General features: G+C 35.1%; 3 protein-coding genes across 3 annotated transcripts; 1 reads left to right on the top strand and 2 right to left on the bottom strand.

Moving 5' to 3' along the window:
* The first annotated feature begins 952 nt into the window (after positions 1 to 952).
* Positions 953 to 6,834, top strand: LOC121257783. Its single transcript, XM_041159013.1, has 4 exons — positions 953 to 1,808; positions 1,926 to 2,095; positions 6,068 to 6,142; positions 6,228 to 6,834. Exons 1-4 carry the CDS (start codon positions 1,124 to 1,126, stop codon positions 6,630 to 6,632), a joined length of 1,335 nt encoding a protein of 444 aa, XP_041014947.1. The 5' UTR covers positions 953 to 1,123; the 3' UTR covers positions 6,633 to 6,834.
* An 808-nt stretch (positions 6,835 to 7,642) lies between these two features.
* LOC121258035 (dnaJ homolog subfamily B member 1-like) lies at positions 7,643 to 11,017 on the bottom strand. Its single transcript, XM_041159364.1, has 2 exons — positions 10,231 to 11,017; positions 7,643 to 8,454 (listed from the first exon to the last, which is right to left on the bottom strand). Exons 1-2 carry the CDS (start codon positions 10,755 to 10,757, stop codon positions 8,019 to 8,021), a joined length of 963 nt encoding a protein of 320 aa, XP_041015298.1. The 5' UTR covers positions 10,758 to 11,017; the 3' UTR covers positions 7,643 to 8,018.
* A 3,836-nt stretch (positions 11,018 to 14,853) lies between these two features.
* Positions 14,854 to 23,624, bottom strand: LOC121257708. Its single transcript, XM_041158870.1, has 4 exons — positions 22,647 to 23,624; positions 16,705 to 17,307; positions 16,322 to 16,613; positions 14,854 to 15,259 (listed from the first exon to the last, which is right to left on the bottom strand). The coding sequence occupies exons 1-4, from the start codon at positions 23,277 to 23,279 to the stop codon at positions 15,228 to 15,230; spliced, it is 1,560 nt and encodes a 519-aa protein (XP_041014804.1). The 5' UTR covers positions 23,280 to 23,624; the 3' UTR covers positions 14,854 to 15,227.
* Between the last annotated feature and the right edge of the window lie 1,356 nt (positions 23,625 to 24,980).

Here is a 24,980-nt window from a genome sequence, read left to right as displayed (position 1 = left end):
CAAAGTTTTAAACATCCCAATCATATTGTCTTGGTTGCTAATCAGAACATGAGAATGATAAAAGAACTGGAAATGCATAACAATGGCTCTTCAGCACAGAGTAACAGCATCATTATTGTTTGGCAGCCACCTCCTATGCACTTTTACAAGCTTAATTGGGATGCGGCAGTGGACAACACTAGAGCTAAAGTTAGGATTGGTATAGTAGTCAGAGATTGTGAAGGAAAGATAATAGCAACAATGAGAAGAAATGAAAGCCTTCTTCCACTTCCTTTTTTGACTGAAGCATAAGGTGCACTGTTGGCAGTGGAATTTGCACTGGACCTGGAGTTTAAGAAAGACTATTTTTGAAGGGGATTCACTACAAACAGTCCATGCTTTGAAGAAAGAGGAGGATCAACTATCCAGTCTCTAAAGCCAAGATGAAACTTAGAAATTTTGTTACTTGGAATGTCACTCATGTCAAGAGAAGTGGCAATGTGATGGCTCATGTATTGACACAAGATGCCTTAGTCATTTTTTATGTAATGGTTACTATGGAGGATATTCCCCATGTATTTCAAATCTGATTTAGGCCTCGTTTGTTTTCAGAAAACATCTCATCTCACCCCATCATTACAACTTTTTCAAATCTCAAAATAAAAATTATATTAAAAAATATATTCTAACAATATTTTATTCAATTTTTTAACTTTAATCTCATATCATCTCATCTTATCTCTGAAAACAAACAAGCCCTTAATGAATCAAGCTTTAATGCTTCTTTTCAAAAAATATATATATATTCAAATAATAGAAAAAAATTAAAAATTAAAATATTATGTATAGTGATTAGTGTGTGGAAGATAAAATTATAAATAGAATTTTTCTTAAAAAAAAAACCTTTATCCACCCGTCCGACCAATTAAGAAGCGTTAAAAAAATAAAAAAAAGCGTTAAATATCCGCCTCTCTTTCGGTCACAGTCCACTGCTAAAGAGAGAAGAAAAGAAAAGAAGAATCCATTCCCGAAGGCCAAAAGCCGCTCTCTTGCCCACAAAAAACCCTTCCTTTTTCCACCACCTAACTCGGTGGTGCCCTCCACTCTTCTCAACCCAAAACCCCCTTGCTCCGTTTCGAAGCCAATGGGAGCAAGCGAGTCCTCTGACGCCTCGGATGGCCCCGTCCTCAGCCTTCTCAACAAGCGCCTCCGAGCCCTGCGCAAGAAACTCAACCGCATCCTCCAGATGGAGGACGCCATCGCCCAAGGCAAGCCCATCAATAAGGAACAAGAGGAAGTCCTCCGCTCCAAGCCCGCCGTCTCCGCCCTCATCGATGAGCTCGAGAAGCTCCGTCAGCCACTCTCCCAAGCCCTCTCCGAGGAGCTCAGCATCGCCGCCCAGCGCCAGCAGCTCTCCTCCCATTCCGCCCCCGCTTCCTCCGTCGATCGTGAAAACTCCACCGACGAAGACGACGACCACCGGGTAAAAACCTCCGAGCCTGACCTTGGTGTCGTGGAGGATCTCCTCAAACTGCTCTACTTCGGGTCCCTGTTCGACGTGAAGTCTCAGAGTGATTTCACGGCGACGATTCTCACGAGAACGCACGAGCGAGGGTGTTGCTTGACCTACGATTACGTCACCGACGACGCAACGGATCTGCTCGGCGAGAGGGACTTGGATTCCTTATCCTCGCTTGGTGGATTTTTGATTTCGCGCCCGGTCGATTCGGGCTTGTCGCACAAGAATGCCTTGCAGCGCTGCATCGAGCACGCCAAGCTCTGGCTTGCCAACTCCGACCAGCCCATTGAGTCTAATGCCAACATTACTTGTAAATATTTTTGTAGTCTGTTTTTTTATTAATTTTTAGTTTATGGGATTTTTTTAAAATACAATTTTTTCGATTACTTTGCCAAAGAACGTGCTTTTTTCTTTATTGATTTTTTAGATGCCGGTTTGCGAGAGCGACTGAATAAGATTATGGCTTCGGACTATTTCACCACCACGCCAGAGATGAAAGATCCGGTGGAAGTTGCTGCTGGAAATTATGCTTCTTTCCAGGTACCGATCACAGCGCCCACCCAAGTGGATTGTTCGGTTGCAGAGTTTCAGCATACGGTACAGCCTTTTAAACTACTGTTCAGTCTGGATTTTTTTTTTTTGTGTTTGTTTCATGTTGTATGAGCTGTAATAATAAAAATTTATAATATATATATATTTATATATATATATATATATAACACTATTTTTTTGAGTGATAGATATACTCTATATTTGCATTTTCATTTGTACCCATTTTGTTTTTTTATGTGTTCTTTATCCGTTACAAGCTAAGTAGGCGTTGTTATTAATGGCGTTTCAGAGATGTTTTGCACGTTGCGATATACGTTGGTTTGCATTTGTCTTAATATGAGAAACGTTGTTATTATCAAAAGAAAAAAAGAATAGAAATGTTGTTACGGAGGTTTGGGAATCCTCACTAATACTGAGCATTAACGAATGTCCCCCTAGTAGTAAGTAGATTACCTTCCTCTGTGGAAATATTGGAAAATTAGGCTCCTATAGAAGCAGAATATAATTTAATCTGATTACATTTTTTAGCTATAAAAAAAAAATAAAAAAAAAAAAAAAAAAAATTAAGCTATGCACATTTCGTGTGAAAATAAGGATGACTGCCCTTATCTTGGTACGTGCTTCTGAAAGTGTGAATAAATTTTACTAGTGTCTGTTAGAAACTAGAGATGGCGAGAAACCAAAATGTGATAGCTAATTCTCCTTTTTGTGGGGTCCTGTAATTTGTATAAACAGGGTATTCTTGTCATTGTTATTATTTAAATATACCAGCGTGGAGTAGAGCTCATTAACTTTTGGGAACATGTGAACTAAAAACCTTGAAATAGCTAGAAACTGGCCTCTATTAAGACAAGACATCACCACATGGCTTGATATGCTTTATTTTGTGAACTATTTTGTGAGCTAACCCTGAGGGGTAGCTCAACTGGGCCGGCCTTGGGTTTGCTCCCCAATGGGCACAAGTTCAAGTCCCCTTAGGGCCACTGGAGGTTTACCTGGTTGTTAACTTCAGGGCCCCATGGGATTAGTCGAGGTGCGAGTAAGCTGGCCCGGACACCCACGGTTATAAAAAAAAAAAAATTATCAACTTTAGCGTGCGTGTATGTGCAAAAAGGAACATCACAAGTCAGAGCAATGACAAAAATTTTACTAATCTTCTGAGCACTTGGGCCAAAATATCATTAAACCATGTGTCAGGTACCGATTATCAGACATGGGTCAACATAGGTGTTGTTTTGACAGGTCTATGACCTGCCATTTCACAAAGGAAAAAGTGCCACTTTTCCAAAGGAGTTTCCAATTATGAATCTATGATGACAACTTATTAACAACCTACCTCTTCTTTTTTGTGTGTGTGTGTGCGCGCTGGGTATATTGTGGACAGAATGCATACTCTTGTGTCCATGATCGGCTGTCTTCCACACTTAATACTTTGTCCCACTGTCAATATGGGTGCTCCAGCTGTAGTTTTCCGTCAATGTATGATATGGCTATAGTGTCTTTTCTTCTACATATTGGTACTTAGTAATTTTCTGTGGCTATGGAAAGTCCATTAATTTTAAGAGAACGAATGGTTCTTTAATTATGACCATCCCTAGATTAGGTGGTGTTTTCATTCTAGAATGGTAAATTTGAGGCTACATGCTGGTGATATAAAAAAAATTCTCGGTATAGATGAATGCTCTTTACTTGTGACAAAATGCATTTTCAAAATTTGAACTGAAACCAAATTCTGTATGAGTAAAGTTTTCCACTATAAAAGGTATCCATCATTTAACTCAATAATGTTTGAAGATTATGATAATTGTTTGCACAACACAAATTCTTACTTTGTAGTATTTGGTGCATCTCTTTTATGATCTCAAATGTATAGGAAACTTCTTGCTTTTCTATGTTCTTTACTCTTGATTGTTTAAATGTAAGACATGGTTTTATTTGTCGAGATTATGATTGGTATATATCAACCCAAATACCCGTCAAGGTGCAACGTAGTGGTGAAAGAGTAGGCTTGGGACGAGGTGTAGACTCACCTAGTTTTGATTCTACACTAGGAGTTTCCTTGGATTACTAATACATGATTCTAGCGGGTTGGGTCATGTATTTAGGTTTACACTCCATGTGTGAGTCTGAAGGGCCCTGCCTTGGTGAGATTTCCACATCATGAAAAAATGTAAATCCAGATCAAATTGGATGTTTTCATGCCATTTTAATTAAAAGTTTCTACTGATAAAAGAAAAAAAAAATTAATTAAAAGTTTCTTGGTTTATTTAATTTAAGCCTTACCCAAGAAAATTTAATTCAAGGATTTTTTTTTTTTTTTTTTTATTCTTATTTTTGTAAGACTGAGTTTCATAGTTTCATTATCTGTATGTTCGTGAAGCTTCAAGTCCTATGAATCACACATGGTGCGTGCTGATTTCTGTTGTACTTCGTAATTCTAAGAAATTCGCTAATAGCCACTGTTCTTATATAAAAAGAAATTGTTGTTAAGCAATGTTCATTAAATTATATGATTAGTTACATCAAAAAGAACAAGGGTCTGCCCGTTGAATATTGTCTATATTTATTTGGTAGAGTTTGAAGAGCTGATTCAGAAACACATATGTGCCTCCCCCACTTATAAAAAAAAAAAAAACACATATGTGCCTTCCCTGTCCAGACCACTTTTATCCTTCCTCCCTCCCTCCAATGGCATCCTAGAGTTTTCCTTGTTCTCTATCTTAGGACAGATAGAGTTTTCTTGGATGGGAGTCAATAAGCTTCTGTGGTTTCTTTTGTACCTGTTCTCCTTTACCTATCAATGAAATTTTTACGAAGGTTTTGGTATTAATAGTACTTCTCTTATTAAAAAAAAGGTATCAATAATTTTTCTTTTTTATTAATAAAATTTTACTTATAAAACAATAATACTTCTTTAACTTGCATTTTAGGTTTTTATCTCATGATTTTTGTAGCCAAATTTAATTAGGTTCTGAATGCTAGCAACTGTATAATATAGTTAGGGCATCACAGCATGGTTATCAGCAGCAATGTCATGATCATTTGATGGTAAGCGGTAAGTGTCAGTGTTTCCAAAGTGTGCACTATCTATGAGATGGAGTCATATAAATGTGTGGTCCAGAATGTGCTTGCTTGCATAAGCGCGAATCAATGAGTTAGAAATTATGAGAACATAGGATAAGATTGTATGCTGCTTGTGAGCATTGTGGTCAAGAGCATCTGGGCATGCTTCATGACACTATTCTAAAATCGTTCCAAACACAATATTCAAAGCATAGTCCTGAGAAGCTGAGGCCTTCCTGCAAGAGCATCACTTCACATAACTGGAGTTCTCGTTTTCAATTTTGCTTAAAGAATGTGTGCCATGCGGTCATACTTTTTAACCTGTCTTCTCAACGTGTTGTAGTCCAAGTCAACTTTTGCCTCAAAATATTGAACCCTACCGATGTTTAACTAATGGTTCCACCATCCCATCATTTTACTTACAGAGCCAAGTTCATTTTTACCTAAAAGTGTGGAAGGAATCCCATGATTTTGTTAATGTCAGCATTCAGCTCTATGGCTTTGGATACAAAAAGTCTAGCTCTTCCCCTCCATTACAGCTAAGAGAAATTTTTTAGCAAAATATCAATTACAATACAATATTGGGTCAATCGCAACTTCATCCTTTCTACCAATCAAAAAAATTGTAAATTTTACCAATCTTTTCTGATTAAGATTGCTTTATTCTCCCTCAGTACCACAATAGCTAATGTACTTTTCTTTTTAGGTGGTCACAGAATAGAAAATGTACTTCCTGAATTACCTTAAATTTGAAGCAACCTCTCTTCAAATTCAAACCCACTTTTTTAGTTTATGTGAGGGTGATTCAGAAAGCTGCTCTAATTGGAATGTGTCTCATTTGTAATATTATCTCTATTGTGGGAGAGGAGGGAGTATGTATTGCTAGCTATTTACCTTGAGTGCTAATGTAAAATTTGAAACCCTTTTCTTCTAAGTTACTTGTATCTTCTATAGGACCAAGACTTAGCAAATTTTCAAGAACATGAAACCGGGGATGATGAGTATAGTTCTGTGGATGAGCTACAAAAGGTACTCTAATTTACCTTAATCTAACCCTTGTTGCTGTAATATTTTCTTTGCCTTTGAATGAATGGGTGGGGTTTCTGCTTGGCAGGATGAAGAAGTGACAGAAAATGCTGCAGAGGTAGTCTCAGTTCAACAAGAACAAATCAAATCACTCTCAGAACTGGAGCATAATGAGATAGATCCACAGTCAAAGGGACAGCAATACATTCCCAGAAGAACATATCAGAACCAGTACCTAAGAGGTGGCCGTGGTGGTAGTGGGGGTGGCCGCCAGGGTTATTCTAATGGCCGTGGAGGTCGAGGCAATGGCAGGGGAAGTGGGCCCTTTCAGAATGGTCGCAACCAATATTATGAGCAGCCTGGAAATTTTTATCCTAGGAATTTTTATAACAATAGGGGAAGCGGTGGAAGGGGTGGTGGGCCATCCTACGACAACCATGGTTCAGCAGTTCAAAGTGGTCATGACCCGGCTGATATTGGGGTGCGTTCTTGATATTACTCACCAGGTTTTTTATGGTGAATTTGGTACAATCTTTCTAGGTGGGTGGTAAAAATGTTTTTTGCTTTGCACAAAAATATGTTTTGAATGTTGGTTGCTGTTGGTGAATTCAGCATCCCGGACCACCCTTTCTCTGTTCGGTTGTTGAAAAAGATTTTCATCGGAAACCTTATGAGAAAAAAGTAGGTTTTTGCAACGTTACTTATTCAAAAGTGCAATGCCAGGACCACTGCACGTATATTATTTTGGCGTTTTTGTGGTTGACTGGCATCTAACTAGAACAAATTGTCATCAGCTGCACCATCTTCTTGATAAGCTTTCAAGAGTTCTTGGTTGTGGGCGAGCGGTGCTTTAGCTCATGAATCAAATCTATTGGCTCCTGCTTACATTTTCTTATCTGATTGGATTGTTGAAGAAAGTGAAGAGTTTAGAATGTTAACTATAACCCACAATAGCATTAAAGTTTATAGATTTCAGTCCCATTCACTCCAAATGTTGAAGGTGAAGAATATTTATTTGTAAGCACAACCAATCCAGTAGTTCAGAGAGAGTCGGAGAGAGGCTCTTTGAGATTCAGAGAGCCCGCTAAGGGGTGGAACCGCACAGGATGGTTCAGATTGGTCGAGAGAGCCATTCCAAGTAGCATAAATCCAACCTCGTTACTTAGCCACTTTGCACTTAATTGAATTTCCATTAAACGAACGCAAAGTGGTAAAATGTGACATGCTCTGATTTACTCGAGGATGGGGTATACATACCATAATCTCATGGAAGTATATTGGAAGCTCGCAAGTGAAAAACTCCATGCTTATTACTGTCACATTACTGTCACTTTTTCCTCAATTAGTTTTTTACGAAGCAAGGACAGATTGGTAAAATTGTGACGTGCTCCGATTGGCCCAGTGATGCGCTATTATGTTTTTGCACTCGCCTTCTCTCGAAAATGCTACAAATACCATATATAGATTGAGATGTATCTATTAAAAACTGACAAACATAATCGATTATGGTGAAAAAACCACCCCTTAAAACATTTTTCCCTAACTGATATTACAAAGAAAAATAAAACACGAGTGGGCACTGGAAGACCATGACCCCCTATAGAATTTACATTCGTGGCATGCTATAATTTTAATAGAGTAAACCAAAAACATCTAGTTACAGACAAGGCAGTAGCTGAGGGTGTGCTAGTTTTTCCTATGCTACCAACAGAACTATCAACAAACAATTGACATCCGTTCAAAACTCCTTCCTACTATGCACAATCTTCCTTTATTATTAATGAACCACATATATTTACATTTAGCTGACCGTACTATACAATGTTAATTCAGAGTTCCTTGAGATTGCAAGATTCTCAAGTCAGAACCAGTTATCAGCTCAACCCAGAGCCCTACTCAAGTTAGATTTCTGTTCTGCTGTGAGCCTCAAAGGGAACACGATGTCAAACTTAATTACAAGGTTTCCTTTCTTGCTGGGTTCCTTTGAGATGGGCATCCCTTCATTCGGCATCACTATCTCATGGCCAGGTTTTACAATATCAGTTATCGTGATTGCAAGATTCCTTTGATCCAAGGTTGTCAAATTAAGAGTTACCCCAGCCAGAGCTTCCAATAGTGATATTTCCTGATTAACCACCAGATCGTTTCCATCTCTCAGGAAAATAGCATGAGGTTTCTCATCCACCACAAAGATTAGATCAGCCGGGGTAACACCAGGTTCTAGATTGCCTTTCTCTGGAAAAGTAATTTTCGTACCCTTCTTCCAACCAGGCTTGATATCTATTTTTAAAATTTCTTCTACGGTCTTTGGCCTACTGCAAAAAGATTGCTTGTATGTGAAGCAGTGAAGAAAAGAAAAAAAAAAATCATACTAAATATATGCAGAGGCATTTAAGGGAAAAAAAAAAAGGAGCCAATAAGGACATCACAAAGTTCCAGCAGTTACTTAGTCCCTTAATTCTTTGCATAGCTAAGGTATTCTGGAAAGAAACTGACAATGTCAATTACAGTCTAGTAATCCAACCACACAAGAATTTAGGGAAGCAGTTCCGACAATGCCCACAACCAATGAACCTAACCAACACAAGCTTGCTTTGTAAATTCAGCCAGTAACCAACAAAACCCTGAAAGACCAGAGATTTTATTGACATACATTGAAGATTAGAGTAGAATAGACATCCCCTTAGATTTCTATCTACAATTTATAATCTTTGGAGCCTATAGATATATATATATATATATATAGTTATCTAAAAAAATTGAGGGAAAAACAGCAGATATTCCTACACAGGATGCAAGTCCTATTTATAGATATAAAGATCTTATTCCAATACCAGACATAGCCTTTTTTTTGGAGAAATTCCTTGTATCCAAGGCAGCTTACCACGGGAGTGGGGGATTTTGCCACTGGGGGCTGTTCACCTTTTAAATAGCCAAGTAGCAGTGTTTTCACTTTGAGGAAACCAAAGAACCAACTTTTAGTCAATATAACTCCTACTCCCTCTTCACAAATACCATGGTATCATTTCTACAAAATATGCTTGCTTTTCACTCTCGAGCCAACGATCTCTCTTCTATAAAGCAAAGCAAAGTGCATGGCACTGAAGTGAAGAAAGCTCAGTAATACACAAACACAATCCAGGGAAAGCATAATATATATGCTTGAACTTTCATTGAAGAAAGCTCAACAAACACTCAAACACAATGCATGAGCCATGACATAGCATAAATTATATATGCTCGACCTTTCACTGTCTATAGGTTGACTGGAATCAGAAAACAGACAGAACTAAAATATTTGCACGCTTTGGCTTGTGTGTCTGAAGTGACATCGAAGCGGGAAATAAAGCACAGGCAGCCAATGTTTGGTGGGTAAGTGAAAATTTCATCAGGAAAAAACCCCAAGTACAATATCATGGGGGCAGCCCAAGAATGATCACCAAGGAATCTTCATCTTTTATATACATGGTGAATAACCAAAAGGTCGGACAGAACGGGGGAATAGTGAGTAATTTTCTTCATGAACTCATACAAACTTTATATACTGAGTCAAATAATGAAGATGGTGAGACTTCACGCCAAAGATATTCCACCAAATGTGGAAATTTATCCCCGAAATATTTCATGCTGCTGCTACCTAGAAAATCACATAATCTAGAAACCTGAACCGTGGCACTCAAAATGAAAAAATTGTGTTTAATAAAGACAAACATTTTTAATCACTTTTAAGTCCAAAGTATTCTGCTTTCTTCATCCCTACAAATTATATAAACCAACTACGATAAGAGAAGCTCAATTCGCCCTAATCACCAACAGATTTTCAGACTAGTTCATTACTATTCACAAACTATTCTCACTACTCTTCGCAGATCATCTGAGATATTCTTGGTATGCAAACGGAGTTAATTTGACATCTCCATATCCACCAATTATTTAGAGTCAGCAAAATCAGATCTTTGCCATTTCAAACACTACGGAGAATTTGTAATCTCTCTTACGCAGTTATATGTAGACATTGGTATCCGAATGGAAGACCATTTTATTACTAGATTTCGAAAAATATAAATAGAATAAAATAAAAAGCAACGTACCCAAATTCATCGGGAACAGAGCGCGAGATCCTCATCTTCCTACGACAACCGTTGTAAAGCTCCTCCAAGCTACACAACAATTTGCTCTCGACAGCCGCCGCCTTCGGATTCGCCTTCTTCTTCACCTTGTTCCTCCCGACTTCCTCGCCACTACTGAACCTACTCCCGCCGTTACCGCCGACAACAGATCCGCCGAAAAACTCGGCGAAAATGTCCTCAGCATCTCGGGGGTTGTACTGGAACCCAGAGTTACCTGCGGCGAATGGCCCGCCAGCGGAATTAAGCCCAGAAAATTCGGCCGCTTGGAGGCCTTCCTCGCCGTAGAGGTCGTAGATCTGGCGCTTCTGAGGTTCGCTGAGGATGTCGTAGGCCTCGGATATCTGCTTAAACTTGGCCTCGGACTCCTTCTTGTTGGCCGGGTTCTTATCCGGGTGCCACTTCATCGCCAACCTCTTGTACGCCTTCTTCAGGTCCTCCTCGCTCGCATTCCGGCTCACCTTCAGTATATTGTAGTAGTCCACCCCCATTACGCTGTCTCTCTCACTGAAACTGCTCGTCCTTTCGAATTTGAAGGGGTATGCGAAACGGTTTTCCAACTTTTTATTGAATTACCGTCGAATTTGAAGATTTAGGAAGCTTCTTCGTTGTGGAAACTTTACTCAAAATTCGAAATTTCAATGGAAGTCGGACATAGAAACCGGCGAGTCGGCCGCTGTCAACAACGCGCAAAGCAGCAGTGGTCACGGTTTTGTCACGCCTCCGAGAGAGATATTTCTTTCAACTCTTGCGGTATTGCAAAGTTCATCAATGTCCATAATCTATTAAATTTTCAATTATAACTGTCATTATTCTGAAATTTTATTAGGTAATGTTGAAGTTATCATAACATCTTTTTTGGATGTTTTTCAATTTTGTAAAAGTGATGAGATATTTACAATTTTACGACATATTTTTATTAAAATTTAAAATCTGATTTTTTTTGCATTTTTTAAAGACTTTTATATATATATATTTTTTTTTTAATTTTCTTTTTTTACTTCGGGATGAAGAAAACGTTTTGATTTAAAAGATATTTGAACTGAAAATGAAAATATTTTGAAAGCATTGTTAATATATTTCATGGCTATTTCTTTTTAATGCTTCATTAAGGTAAAATATATTTTCAAAAACATTTGGTTGATATGATTATATATCTTAGGCCTTAATATATATCTTAATTTTACTTATATATTAAAAAAAAAAAACATTATAAGAAAGTTGACAGTCAATATCTTAGATTGCAAAAAACAGCATTAATAATTTAGCATTGAGTATATATTAAACTCTCATTTAATGGATAAACGGAAACCTCCAAGATTCAATAAAATATATTTTTATATTTAATAGTATAAACATATTAAATTTTGAATAAAGTCTTTGCTAAGATTTTCTTTTTTATATAAAGGAATAATTTTATTGCTCAATAAATCTTACAACATCTGTTGGGATACAATCAATTGAATACAAGATGGAATTTCTTCCATGCCTATAAGATCCTCTTGTAAAGATAAAACTTCTCGAGCAAGAATACGAGCAGCTTGATTACCGACTATTCTAGTATCTTTAACTAAACATTTAGCAAATGAATTGAGCAAAGTTTTGGTGTCCTCAATTAACCAACCTACCTGGCTTCGATTTGAGTTTGCACTTGACAGATCATTCACCACTTGCACAGTATCTCCTTCTAATATAAGTGAATTAATGCCCATTTCTTTACAAAAATTAGCTGCCACCATAACTGCATAGGACTCAGCCAAGGTGTAACATTTAGGGTGCGGCTACTATGCTGCCCCATGTTGACCGCTAGGCGTACCGTCCAGTATAAATTTTTTTTTTTTTCCTTTTTACATTTTTTTAATACATTTAAATATTTTAAAAAAATTAAAAAAAATATCAATACACTTAAAATCACTTCCTTAATTACTAAGTAAAAAAAAAATTGCCAAGCGGTCAAATGGAACGGTATAAATGGGTGGGCAAAGTAGTGTTTCTCTAACATTTATGGCTCTGGGAGCACAAAGAGATCCAAATAATTTTATAAATTTTTCCTCCTCTAACACGAATAATGACTCATATGCCAATCTTTTCGTTCTCCTTGATAGCAGCATCTCAATTAATTTTATAAACTCTATTTTAAAACATAAATATTTTTTATTATAAGCTACAAACTTTGTTATAAATTTCTTTTTGATGAAATGATTATGACCTCAATTGGTTGTAAAAAAATATATATGAATATTGTATTAAATTAGGGTCTGAATTCTTAAGGAAAAAAAAGTGAGCATATTAACTAAAAATAATGTTAGATACGTTTTAGACTATGCAAGTCGCGTGCACTTATTTTGAAAAATAAAAGACATTTATTATTAAAAAATAAATTTTTTATATAAATATCATATTTATTTTTTTTTTTTTAAAAAAGTACGCGAGATTTGTATATACTAAAATTGTAAATATCATTTCTAATTAACTATATCAGAATATCATATAAGAAAATAATAATAGAACCGAAAACATAACATCTATAGGCATAGGCATAAATATAATGTTAACGTATGAGGACACATCGTTTACGAAATAATTTAAAAAAGGAGAACGTGCAGTCAAGTATATGCGTATATTAGATAGTAGCTGGAGCGTGCGGAACTGGGGAAAAAAAAAAAACAAAATAGCAAGAGCCTCAATGTTATCCAATGTTAGCACGACACGTCACTATTTATTATTATTATTATTATTATTATTAGTGATAAATCCGCTGCCGTTTACCTTGTTTTCCTCAGTTTTAAAGAACCAAAAAACGACAGCGAGTGTGCATGTACGCATTGATTATTAATATTTGGAGCAATCGACTTTGGAAGAAAATAATAAAAAAAAAAAAGAGAGAAAATTTTAGTTTATCTTCTCAATTTGCCCACTTAATTTAACTTCTCGTGTATTTAATTTTTAAAATTTTTTTTATTTAATGATTAAAGAAGTGATTTTTAGTATATTAATATATTTTTTTATTTTTTAAAAACATTTAAATATATTAAAAAGTAAAAAAAAATACAAAATGTGATTTTTAGTTTCCTCGTGCTGACTCATTTCGAAGCCAGCCAGCCAGCTATCAAGTTGCTACTGTCTCACAACATTATCAGAATAAATAAATCAATTGGAGTTGCTTTTTCCAGTCTTTCATACGTCAAAAACCCAAATTAAATACACATATGAGAGATTAAACTACTCGATGCGATGCAGCATACAAATCAATATATGGCTAGGAGATGCACATGATCTCCTCTCCTCTTATATTATATAGTTTTGTTTGCCGACAAAAGTTCCTTTCAATGTAATGTTGTAATCAGCACAAATTCATTGTATCATTGAGTTGTTCCTTTCTAAACAAATCATCTACCAAAATTATATATATATATATATATATATATACACGTTAATTCGTTACTATGGTCTTTAATTCGTGTAAAATAATAAGCTTGAATTTGAGAACTTGGTGGCTGAAATCATGCCTTGGATTGAGGCAATTTGAAATATGAAAGCGTGTTGAAATTTCAAATTCCCAGCACCCCCCATTTGGGGATTTTAATTCACTTTGTCGAAGCTTCCATGCGATCAAAATATCTCCAAGTTTGTCACGCGTTAAGCTTAATTTCCAAGTTTGAGTGCACTTACCAAATGGAAAATGCTAGTATGACTCTCAAATATATCTACTCATATATTTTAATTTTTTTTCTTAATGGTTACGGAAGTGACTAGCAGTGAATTTGTATTGTTTTTTCTTAATGATTAATGATGTTTAAAAATGCTTAAAAGAAAAAAAAAATCATTTACACTAGTGTACATATTTAGGGTGCACATTTGGTGTGTATTCTAGCATTTTACTTAAGAAATTAATGTAAAATAAACAACAAATTTGATTCTTAAAATTTATTTTGGATTAAAATTTTAAATATCAATAAGGATTATGGAGGAACTCTTTCTATCCAACCATGTAAAATTACAAAATGTTTGGCAACGAGGAAACTATTGGATTTGGTTGGAAAGTTTTAAATTTAGAGTTTCACTGCTTGCAAATTTAGGCCAGTCTGGATACAAACGATTTGATGTTATTTTATCTCATCATTACAATTTTTTTAAATTCTTTACAAAATATAATAAACAATTAACTTTTCTAAATCTCAAAACAATAATAATATTAAAAAATAATATTCTAACAATATTTTTTTTAACTTTTAATTTTCATCTAAAACCATATCATCTCATCTCGCTGTATAAACGAGGCCTTACATGGTAAGAAATCATAGTTGATGTTTAAATTTTGATTGAATTTGGAGAATGAAATTTGTTGATTATATACCTTGGACCTTGGTTGAAGTTACATCCAAGAAGGGATGGATTTGCCTTGTTTTGGGAATGATTAGGTGCTTCCCAAATTTTGTAGGAAACATTTGGGAGAATATGATTTGTCAACTTCCCAAATTTTGGATCATGCTAGTCATTAAAAAAGCCTAAATTTTTTAGATGTGGTGGAATTCCACGTCAATAGTATGTTTCCCTTACCAACAAAGCAAGCTTGGAAATAAAAAATCTCCAACTCATATATCTTCTATTTAGAACTTCTATCACGACGACATTATTGAAAACAAAATGGAAGCAGAATACAAAACGCAGAAAGTGTGCAGAAGTTCTACATATAAGACAAGTATAATCAGCATTGCTTCCAAGAATAACCAAATAGAGACATTATTTGATGGAGAAAATATCGACATTTGCTTTTAGTTCTCTCCATTCGTTTGCATTCTGTATAAACACAACAGGTAATATAGGCTACCTGATAGGGTTAATTTCATGATGCCTTTGAGGTGGGCATTCCAACACGAACATGCCTCCCATACAAAGTACACAACAGTTGTTTGTTGATATTTTTAGCAAAATTGTGATGTTCCACGTGATCCTCCTTATTATATACCTTGTGTTGCAAAGTCCTTTGCCGCTGTTGCAGTAGGAAAAAAAAAAAAAAAAAGGCAAAAGGTAAGGGAAGAACAAGAGAGTTGGCAACCTAGCTAACGGTAACGATGAAAGAATATGATAATACAAGACAAGAACAGAGTTGTCTCAGTGATTTTCTAAGAAAGTTTCAAATTCCATGGTATAGCAGGGAAGAATAAATAATATGATATGATAACACAAGTCCGGACAGAGTGATCTCATTGATATTTGTAGAAAGTTTCAAATTATTTAAAGTGTAGCATTAGGCAATTAGCCATTTGGCTTATACATAAAACAATGTAAATGAGTGATTAGAAAAACTTCTGGTACCTATCACGGGATCAAGGTATGTCAATTCATCACATGGGTGACAATAGGTTCCACATGAAAGACATCCCATGCACAGTGAAAAAAATACTCGAGCTAAGTAACTAACACCTGGTTACAACATCTAACATTCTTGCAACATCGGTAAATCTTCACATGTTTCTTGTGCAACCAGCTAAATTTACATCCCTAGTTTCCCAGCATCCTTCAAGAGTATTATTCAACATGCACTAAAACAATGTTGCCCAAACATATCTTTAATTATGGCATCCAACTGTTTCAACTACTGAAATGGAGGGGCTCAAAAAGGGCTAACCAATGTTCCCTCAAAACGAATGTTTGTTTTTACTAAGGTTTATTCTACAATTAGGATTCCGACCACCCTAAAATTAGCTTCCCAAAGCACTGTTCCTGCAATTTTACCATTCCAATTGGTTGTCAATAAGATCCAAGGGAATCAGATAAGATCATTTGTAATCATACAACCAGCACCCTATCCCAATAACATTCCCAACCTTGAATCTGTAACTGGCTTCCCAGCAGCCCAGCAGCCAAACAGGGCACACAAATGCGTAATGTGATGCTAAACACGTATAGTAACCTAGTTATCATTCTCCGTTTGGTATTTACTCAGCATAAAAGAAGACCATTTTACGAGATGTGAAGATTTCTATAAATAAAAAAAATAAAAAAGACTTTGAATTCAGAAAGCATCCAACCAAATCAAGGTAAAACTCACCTTTCGATGAAGACAGAACGACTATGACATTCATAGTCGTGTTGTTTGGAGGAAGCTGCAAGCGAAGGGGATAAAGTTTTCCATTCAAGGGATTGCGATGACACAGGATGATACCCTCTAATCCCGTCTCTTCCTCGAATTTATGAGTCAATTCATCAATGCCATTCCCCTTAAAAGTAAAAGAATATCCCTCCACTGTTTCGTCGTCCACATCACCATTCTCATCAGCCACTTGATAATATATAGTCCTCCCTTCCGACTTGGGTGGCGAACTCGCATTAGAATCTGTAGACTGCAAAATCATATACCAAAAGAATATTAAAAACGAATGGAAAAATTAACCCAAAAAGAGAGTTTCAAGCTTTATTGCGAAAATCTCAAACCTCTTGTCTCGAAAATTTCCCGGATTTGATGGAAACCGAAGACGGTGATCTCGAATCGAAATACAGAGAGTCGGAATGTGGAAGTGGCAGCGGAGGATGAGATTTAAAAGATGGAGACTGAACCTGAATCTCGACGATATCAACATCCCAAAGTATCCAATCTTGGGTGGACGTCCTGTGAGGAATATCATGGGTCACGGAGTTCCGCCAAGGTGGCACGCCGCCATTGGCCCTCAAGAAGTTTCCGTACCGGGTCTTGAGCCTGACCTGGTTCCCTTCTCTGATGGGCTCCCACTCGACGGAGGAGTCGGGCCTCCGGGGCAGAGACTGGACCACCTTGCAACCAGTCATTCCGAGCAAGAAGGGTTGGTTGGAGGCGGTGAGGTACCTGTTGTAGCAGCTCTTAAGGCGGATGATGTGCTGTGAATCCGGCACAAACTCGACAGTCCAGCGGGCGGTCTTGGACGCTCCATATCGATCTTGGGTCACGGACTCCTCGTCCTCCTCGGCCTGGAGGTACTTGTCGTGGTGGCTACGAAGGCGCACCGCCTTGGCGTTGTGGAAGAGCTCCATTCCAGACCGGAATATGTTGGAATACTCACTCTGCGCCCAATGAAATTAATCAACAAAGAGCCTAGAAGTGTGAAACTATAGATTTGGATAAAACCTCGTCAAGGACTAGAAGTTCTGGGCTTTTTAGCTGTTTATGAGAGAGAGAGAGAGAGAGAGAGAGAGAGAGAGAGAGAGAGAGAATAGGTTGAGAGGAGTTTCCATCGACGGCTACAGACTTGTATTTATGTAATGTAAAAAGAGTGATTACAGCTTTTGTTTGGTTTAACGTTTGTGGTTTAGTTTCCAAGTTATCTTGTTTACGGTGAAGGATGGACACCGGCGCTAGAATATTTCAAACAGACCTGGCGTGTGTAGTTCCTACTTCCTTTTCTGCGCCAGCCAGTCGGCGCGACACGGTTAGATATATCGTGGCAAAATCTTTTTTTAATAAATTCCATGTCCGCGTGAAGAACTATTGGCTCGAGCACATCTGAGTCATCTGACAGATCACCACGCGAGTGGCAATTCAGTATTTAGAGATTAGGGCAGTTGTATTGGATTGACCATATGACTATGATCTAGCGTGTCAAAATAGCTAACTTACTAAAACAATCATTGATATAGACATGAGATATGAACAACTTTTTAAACAAGAGAAATGTTATGTCTATAAAAAATTTTACAAAAATAAATTCGGTTTCATATAAAACATTAGATCTATTTTATAATAAAATTAATTTTATATGATATAAAAAGTATTATAGTTAAAAAGAGATCTTACAAAAATAAATTTATAAACTGACATGATTTTATATATAACGTTAAATCTACTTTACATAATAGAGAAGTACTACAGCTATAAATAAATTACACAAAATTAATTTTATAAATTGATGTGATTTTATGTAATCCATCAGATCCATTTTACAATAAAAAAAATAACTTTACAATCTAACAAACCACATCAATTTATGATATTATTTTTATATAATCATTTTGTGACTAGAATATTTTTCTACATAATATAAGTGTTGCAATTATTTTTTTAATATTATTTCTCTCATCCCAAAATTTTCTTCTCCCTATTTGATCAAATGTATTCTATATTTTTGTTGTCACTTAATATATAGCCCATGTGCATTTGTGTGTTTATTCTTTGAAAGAAAATTGATAGGGATATAAAGGGATCTTAGATCCCACCCTTTTCCTTCATAAACCCAAGCTGCTCTCCCATCCTCCCCCGCTCTACCTTCCCTCTTTCCTCACTTTTCCTTCCCAGACCCGCGCCTCACCCACAACTCACAACCCGTAGCCATCGCCCAAAACTCGTCACTGACAACCCCTATCACGGAACTCTCTCTTGTCCCGTTGCCCATCTCTCTCTCTCTCTCTCTCTCTCTCCTTTTTCCTTTTTTTCCTTCCTTCCTTCCCCATTTTCCTTTCCACCCGCACAAAGAATAGTTCTCCGTCTCATAACCTGTCACCAACCGCCCACAACTGTCAGAGGTACGCTCCCCAAGCTTGCTATGATATAACCATTAAGAAAATTGTGCGACAGATCGAGTGTTCCTTCTAAGCTTGACAAATTGCCCGTGGTGCTAGGAATGGGTCCGATGAGGTTGTTGAAGGAAAGACTTCTTCGTTTAAAAACAAAACTCATCTCAACTCATCATTACGATTTTTTCAAATCACAATACAAAATATAATAAACAATTCAACTTTTTTCAATTTCCAAAATAATAATAATAATAATAAATAATATTATAATAATATTTTATCAATTTAACTTAACTCACTTTAACATGCAAACACACTCTGACTCTCTAAAAAATTATCAAACTATTTTCAAATTCATCTAGAACCGAGCTAGTTTAAACTATTTTGACCCAGGACACGTATCTTTAGGTTTAGTTTGGATCTTCAACTACTCTCAACTCATCATTACAACTTTTTTAAATTTCAACACAAAATATAATAAACAATTCAACTTTTTCAAATCCTAAAATAATAATAATATTAAAAATTAATATTTTAATAATATTTTATCATCTCAATTCAACTCAACTCACTTCAACATCTAAACACACCCGATCTCCTGCACAGACCTATATTTCTAGTCATTTTGGAAAAAAGAAGAGCTTCCGTCCGCGTCCCATAAAACATCCTTAATCTCTTACACTGACCTATATTTCTAGTCATTTAAGGAGAATAAGCGCATGTCGGAAGCGAGTTGAAGAACTCTGTGACACTGGAGCTTCATATTTACTGCAATTTATTAGAGCTTCAAGCTCCTATTTTCATAGAAATATAAAAGCCTTTAAAAAGCACGGAAGAGTACTTATAAATTCTTGGTATGGAAGTCGAAGACAATTTAATTCGAAAGAGAGCAAGAAAATTTTTATGCGTCTCCGATCTCAATCGACGCTATGTCAAGCACGTAGACAGAGAAAGGTACTTTATTTTTTATTTTTTCCAAAATGACTAGATATATAGGTCGTTTGGGAAACAGTTTTGCTGAAGTCAAGTAGGCGGGAAGGAAAGTATGAGATGGGAGGCGGGGATGGGCATGGCAGCGTGGGTTTCTGATGAAAAAAATAAAAAATAAAAAATAAAAAAAGAAAGAAAAAAAGAACAAGTGACGCGACACGTTTTTAAATGAGTCAGATTATTCTGCCGTTTAGAATAATTCGTTCAAATTGACCGTTTGTTATTTTTGTATTTATTTTTTATAATTTTTTAATATATTTAAATATTTTTTTTTTTTTAAAATACTCTATTACATTTAAAATTATTTTCTTAATTATTAATTACAAAAAAATTTTGTCAAGCGGTACAACTTGGTAAAGTAAATTTTTCCTTTTTAAATAGCTTTGACGCTACTTTTATTTCAATCCACTTTTTTAAATGCATACCGATAAACATAATCTTTTATTTTCCATGTAATAACATTATAGCCGGTGTCGAATATATAAATAGCATATGCAAAAATTGTATGACTCTAAGAAATGACAGAGTTTTTCATTGACAAAATAAGGTTAAAAAAAAAACAAAATATGACTATTGAAATTTTAGTAAAATAAATACAATTAGATAGAATGATATATATATATATATATATATATAACTGTTAGGTTCCAAAAAATAAGTTTGTTGAAAATGAAAACTTTGAAAAAACATAATAATTAAATAAATAAAAAAGGATCGTTAGATATAAGAACAAAATATCTAGATATGAAAAATATAAGTATTAAAAAAATAATAAAAATAATATTTTATTCTCATAATGATTCGATAGCTAGATAGTCAAAATGCTAAAAAGTGACACATTAGCTAAAAATTGCATAGAGGTTTGCCTACACCAATGTGAGTGCTCTTAGAGCAACGATAAATACAGCTAGCGTGTGTAAATATTGGAAAGTTAATTTTTTCGTGTGTGTTTTAAGTGTGTTCTATTTTTTTAAAAATAAGTTTGTGAAATTTGCAAACTCGAGAATTATTCAAATTATTTACACGTGATGTAATTAATACGTGTATAAATATCGATTTTAGTTAAATGACATCTTATAATAGAATGAGAATACCACTTACCATACTTTTAGAATGTCTAATAATTAGGTCTCAAGATTTATGTATCAAGTTCGCGTCAAATGATTTATAGATAGGAAAATTAGGGAAAGTCATTTTAAAAAAGAAAAAGAAAAATAGGAAAATATGATCAAAACGGCATTAATCTGTTTGTAATATAATGTATAGAGAGAGGGAGGGAACACGCATTGGTGGCGCATGATATATAAAATGGCAAAGAGGCAGAGTGAAGGGTTGACCGAGAGAGAGTGTGTGATCAGCGTGCTCATTATCTCTGTTTTTTTTTAATATTGTTGTTGGAAGTGGGGGCGTGCAGCGTGCAGCGTGCCACGGCCACCTCTCAACTTAGTGCGCAACGGTACTTGGTGGACGACCTCAATGCATGTACGTGTTGTGTCTGTCTGTGTGTGAATCTGTGAATGTCTGTCCGCGTGCGTGAATCTGTGAATGTGCCTTTCAAATGGACACTGCCTGCCTCCCACGCCATCCATCCATCTAATGACAACCAATGCCATTACTATACAGTGCTTTGCCTAAATTCCCTGCTTAAGTACGCCATTTTTTGCATCTTTCATTTTCTTTATTTCATCGAGTCATTTGACTACTAGCATGCATACATGCATAACATGACAAACACTTTATATTTACGCGGATAATGTCATTGTCAATCCAAATTGCCGTATCAACAACGGCATCAATATTTGGGATCATTGCTTGGAAAATTGGTGTGAATCATCGGCTGCTCATTCTAATCGCACTTTTAGAATAAATTATTGTACTGATTTCGTTGTATTATTTGGCATCATCAATACAGAGTTTAGTTAAATAAATAAATCTCTTTTAAACAATTCAATTCTATTAGAATATTAAGGTTGCGTTTAGATGTTGAGTTGAGCTCATCTGAATTCAGTTCTTTAATAATAGTAGTGAGTTGAATAGTAAAGAAAGTTATGTAGAATCCATCTAAACTGAGTTTAAAGTATGTTTGAATATTAAGATAAGTTTAGTACTTTTTATAGAAAATTGAAAAAAGATATGGGTCCCACATATAAGAAAGTTTGAGTTAAAATGAGTTTAGTAATTTGAGAATTGAGTGTTTAGATGTTAGACTCACTCAACTTAGAATTAGAATGAATTTAGTTAAATTTTGCAATCAAACGCATTTAAAATTTTGTAAGATCTTCTTTTTCTTGTCTGAACATACAAAAAGGATGAATTTTATAAAAATAAAATATAAAAAAATTAGTATTTATATAAGTTTGAGTGAATGAGCAAAATGTTATTGCCACTATACTTTATAGAGAAATGCTATATATTAATTATTATTCACTCTCATATTTTATATCTATAGTTTTTTTATAAAGTATGTTTTTTATATAGTGTGAGTTATTTTTTATAAAATGTGAGAATATTTTTTATAAGATGTGGAGTGATAAATAGTAACCGATGAGAAAACTTTATAACTTAAAAAAATGTATTTGTTTTCTTTGTAAACGAGGGTATCTAAAGCTTGAAAAATTAGGTAATTTGATGTCACATATATTAATTTCAGTAATATCAAAGTTATTTGAATCCAAACTCTAGATTTTTTTATGTTATTAAGCAAAATATATAGATCATTGCATTAGCATGTATACCAAAATATATATCCCTGCGGCATCAAAAGTGGTCTTAATTTATAGTCAAAGATAATAAATTATTTGATTATGATTTATAATCATCCCTTCATCTAATTGTTTGTTTAATTAAGGAACTATTAAGGATTAATGAAAATTATGAAAAAAAAAAAAAAAAAACGTACTAACCTGTGTTGAATAAAACGGCGTCGGGGAGGTAGTGGAGAAAACCGACATGGGGGACTCCGGTGCCGACCCCAAAACTGAGGTAGTGGAGAAAACCGACAAGGGAGACTCCGGTTTCGACTCCAAAACTTCATCAGACACAGAAGATGAGCTCGACAGATACGACATGAACTCCATAATCGAGTCGACCTCCACCGCCTGCACATCCCAGAGGGTCCAGTTCTGCGTGGACGTGGTGTGCGGGTCGTCGTGCGTGACCGAGTTCCTCCACGGCGGAGTCCCTCCGTTGGCGCGGAGGTATTTGCCGGACCAGCTCCTCAGCTTCACCTGGAACCCGTCCCTTATCGGCACCCACTCGCACTTCCAGTAGTGGCCTTTCGCCGGCACGGTCTGAATCACCCTCTGCCCCGTCATGCCCAGAAGAAATCCCCCGTCCGCGGCGGTGAGGTACTTTCCGTGGCAGCTTCTCAAGCGTATCGCGTGGCTTTTCCCTTCGACGAACTCTACGAACCATGCGGCTCTGCGCGACGAGCCGTTGCGCCTCTGGCGTACCGTCTTTTGGTCATCGTCGGCGCACAGGTACTTGTCTTGGTGGCTTCGGAGCTTCACGGCCTTGGATTTGTTGAAAACCTCCATGACTGGAATTCTAAAGAGTAAAGACTAGTAACGACTCTGCTAGTACCCATGCTGCAAAAACTTATTATATAATAGTTTAGTTTTATTTCTTATTTTTATTTATTTATATATTTTTAATTAAGGGAAAGCTTAATTGTGTAGTATTTAGTTTGTTTCTTATTGTGCAAGATTACGAAACGTCCGATCCTGGGAGATGGTTTGAAGAAGCATGCCTATATAACACGACTCACAGAAAATCTAATTTTCTGTTAGATATTTGTGTAAAAATTAAGAAAATATCTATTTTCAAACCGGTATCCAAACCATATTTAATAAATTAATTACATGACATAATTTGATTTGATTGATAAATTTTCTTTTCTTAATTTTCCTGATCAATCTCAATTTTAAATTTTCTTTTATCAAACATTAATCAAATGTAATCACTTTTCAATTTCAAATTTTCAATTTTTTTATTTAATTATTACCTAATCATTATAGTTTTCACAAACTTTCAAAGAAACACGAAAAATTATTCAACTTAATTTTTTGAAATATCAAAAGAAAAATATATTATAATAATATTTAATTTTATAATATTTTTATTAAACGTTTTCTCTATAGTTTAATTCTATAATATTCAACTTAAACTTCATTTAATCTTAATTCAAACTATTTGATTACTATTCATAAATTATTTCATTACTATTAACAGATTTGTCATCTCATCTCATTCTTTAAATGAAGCTTAAGTTTGTTTTAGCCACCGACTTGAGAATACAATTTTTCAATAAATTATAATTAAGTAATATTATAGTTTATCTTATATTTTACCATTTATTATTACATCATACATTCCAACTAGTTATTAATTGATAATCCGATTGAAGATAAAATTAAAAGAAAGTAGCATTATTCATTATAATTTATGTTTCATATCCGAGATTATAAGTGAATTTTTACAATATATTAACCTTGAAAAGGGGATAACTTAGAGATAAAAACTTTATTATTTTTAAGAAGAAATGATGTGTACAAATCATAAATAAACAAGTCACATATAAGCTTTTATAAAACAATAAATTCCAAATTAAAAAAAGTATAAAAAGAAACTATTCTTTTTAAAATAATATAATAAAGAGGAATAGTTTTGTCGTTGATAGTGGATGGAAAATGAAGAGGTCGTTTACCGTATAACGGGGAGTGATGTCCACGTGGACGGAGCATCGGGTTTTTCTTATTGATATAATATATTTTAAATCATATTATATATTTATTATTTTAATGAATAGTTTATTATATCGATAAATATAATTAAAGACAATAAAATAAAAATAATTATTGACAAGTTAATGTTTATTTTGTATAAAGATATTTCCTTTTTTTTTTTTTTTTTTCCTCTCGTTGTAGTTATCATTACCATGGAGTCAGTTCTATGCCAACCGTAGAATATGGAGTTTTCTTTTGACTAGGCGAAGAAAATGATTTAAACCCACTTGATCGCAAACAGTTCAGAATTCTTTATGCACTCCACAAACTTTTCCTAAAGGAAATTCATTTATTTTTTTTAATTTTAGTCAATTTTTCAAAATTATCAGTGACCTTTAATTATCTAGAAATTAATTTAAACCTTAAATAAATAAATCATTGATAAATGACCCTGCTATCTATTTTCTTTCCCTGCCCCAAGAAAGAGAAAGGAGAGTAGAGAGAGTAACGGGT

This window comes from Juglans microcarpa x Juglans regia, chromosome 3S (assembly GCF_004785595.1).
Source record: "Juglans microcarpa x Juglans regia isolate MS1-56 chromosome 3S, Jm3101_v1.0, whole genome shotgun sequence".
Taxonomy (NCBI): Eukaryota; Viridiplantae; Streptophyta; class Magnoliopsida; order Fagales; family Juglandaceae; genus Juglans; species Juglans microcarpa x Juglans regia.
This window is presented reverse-complemented; position numbering and strand designations above follow the sequence as displayed.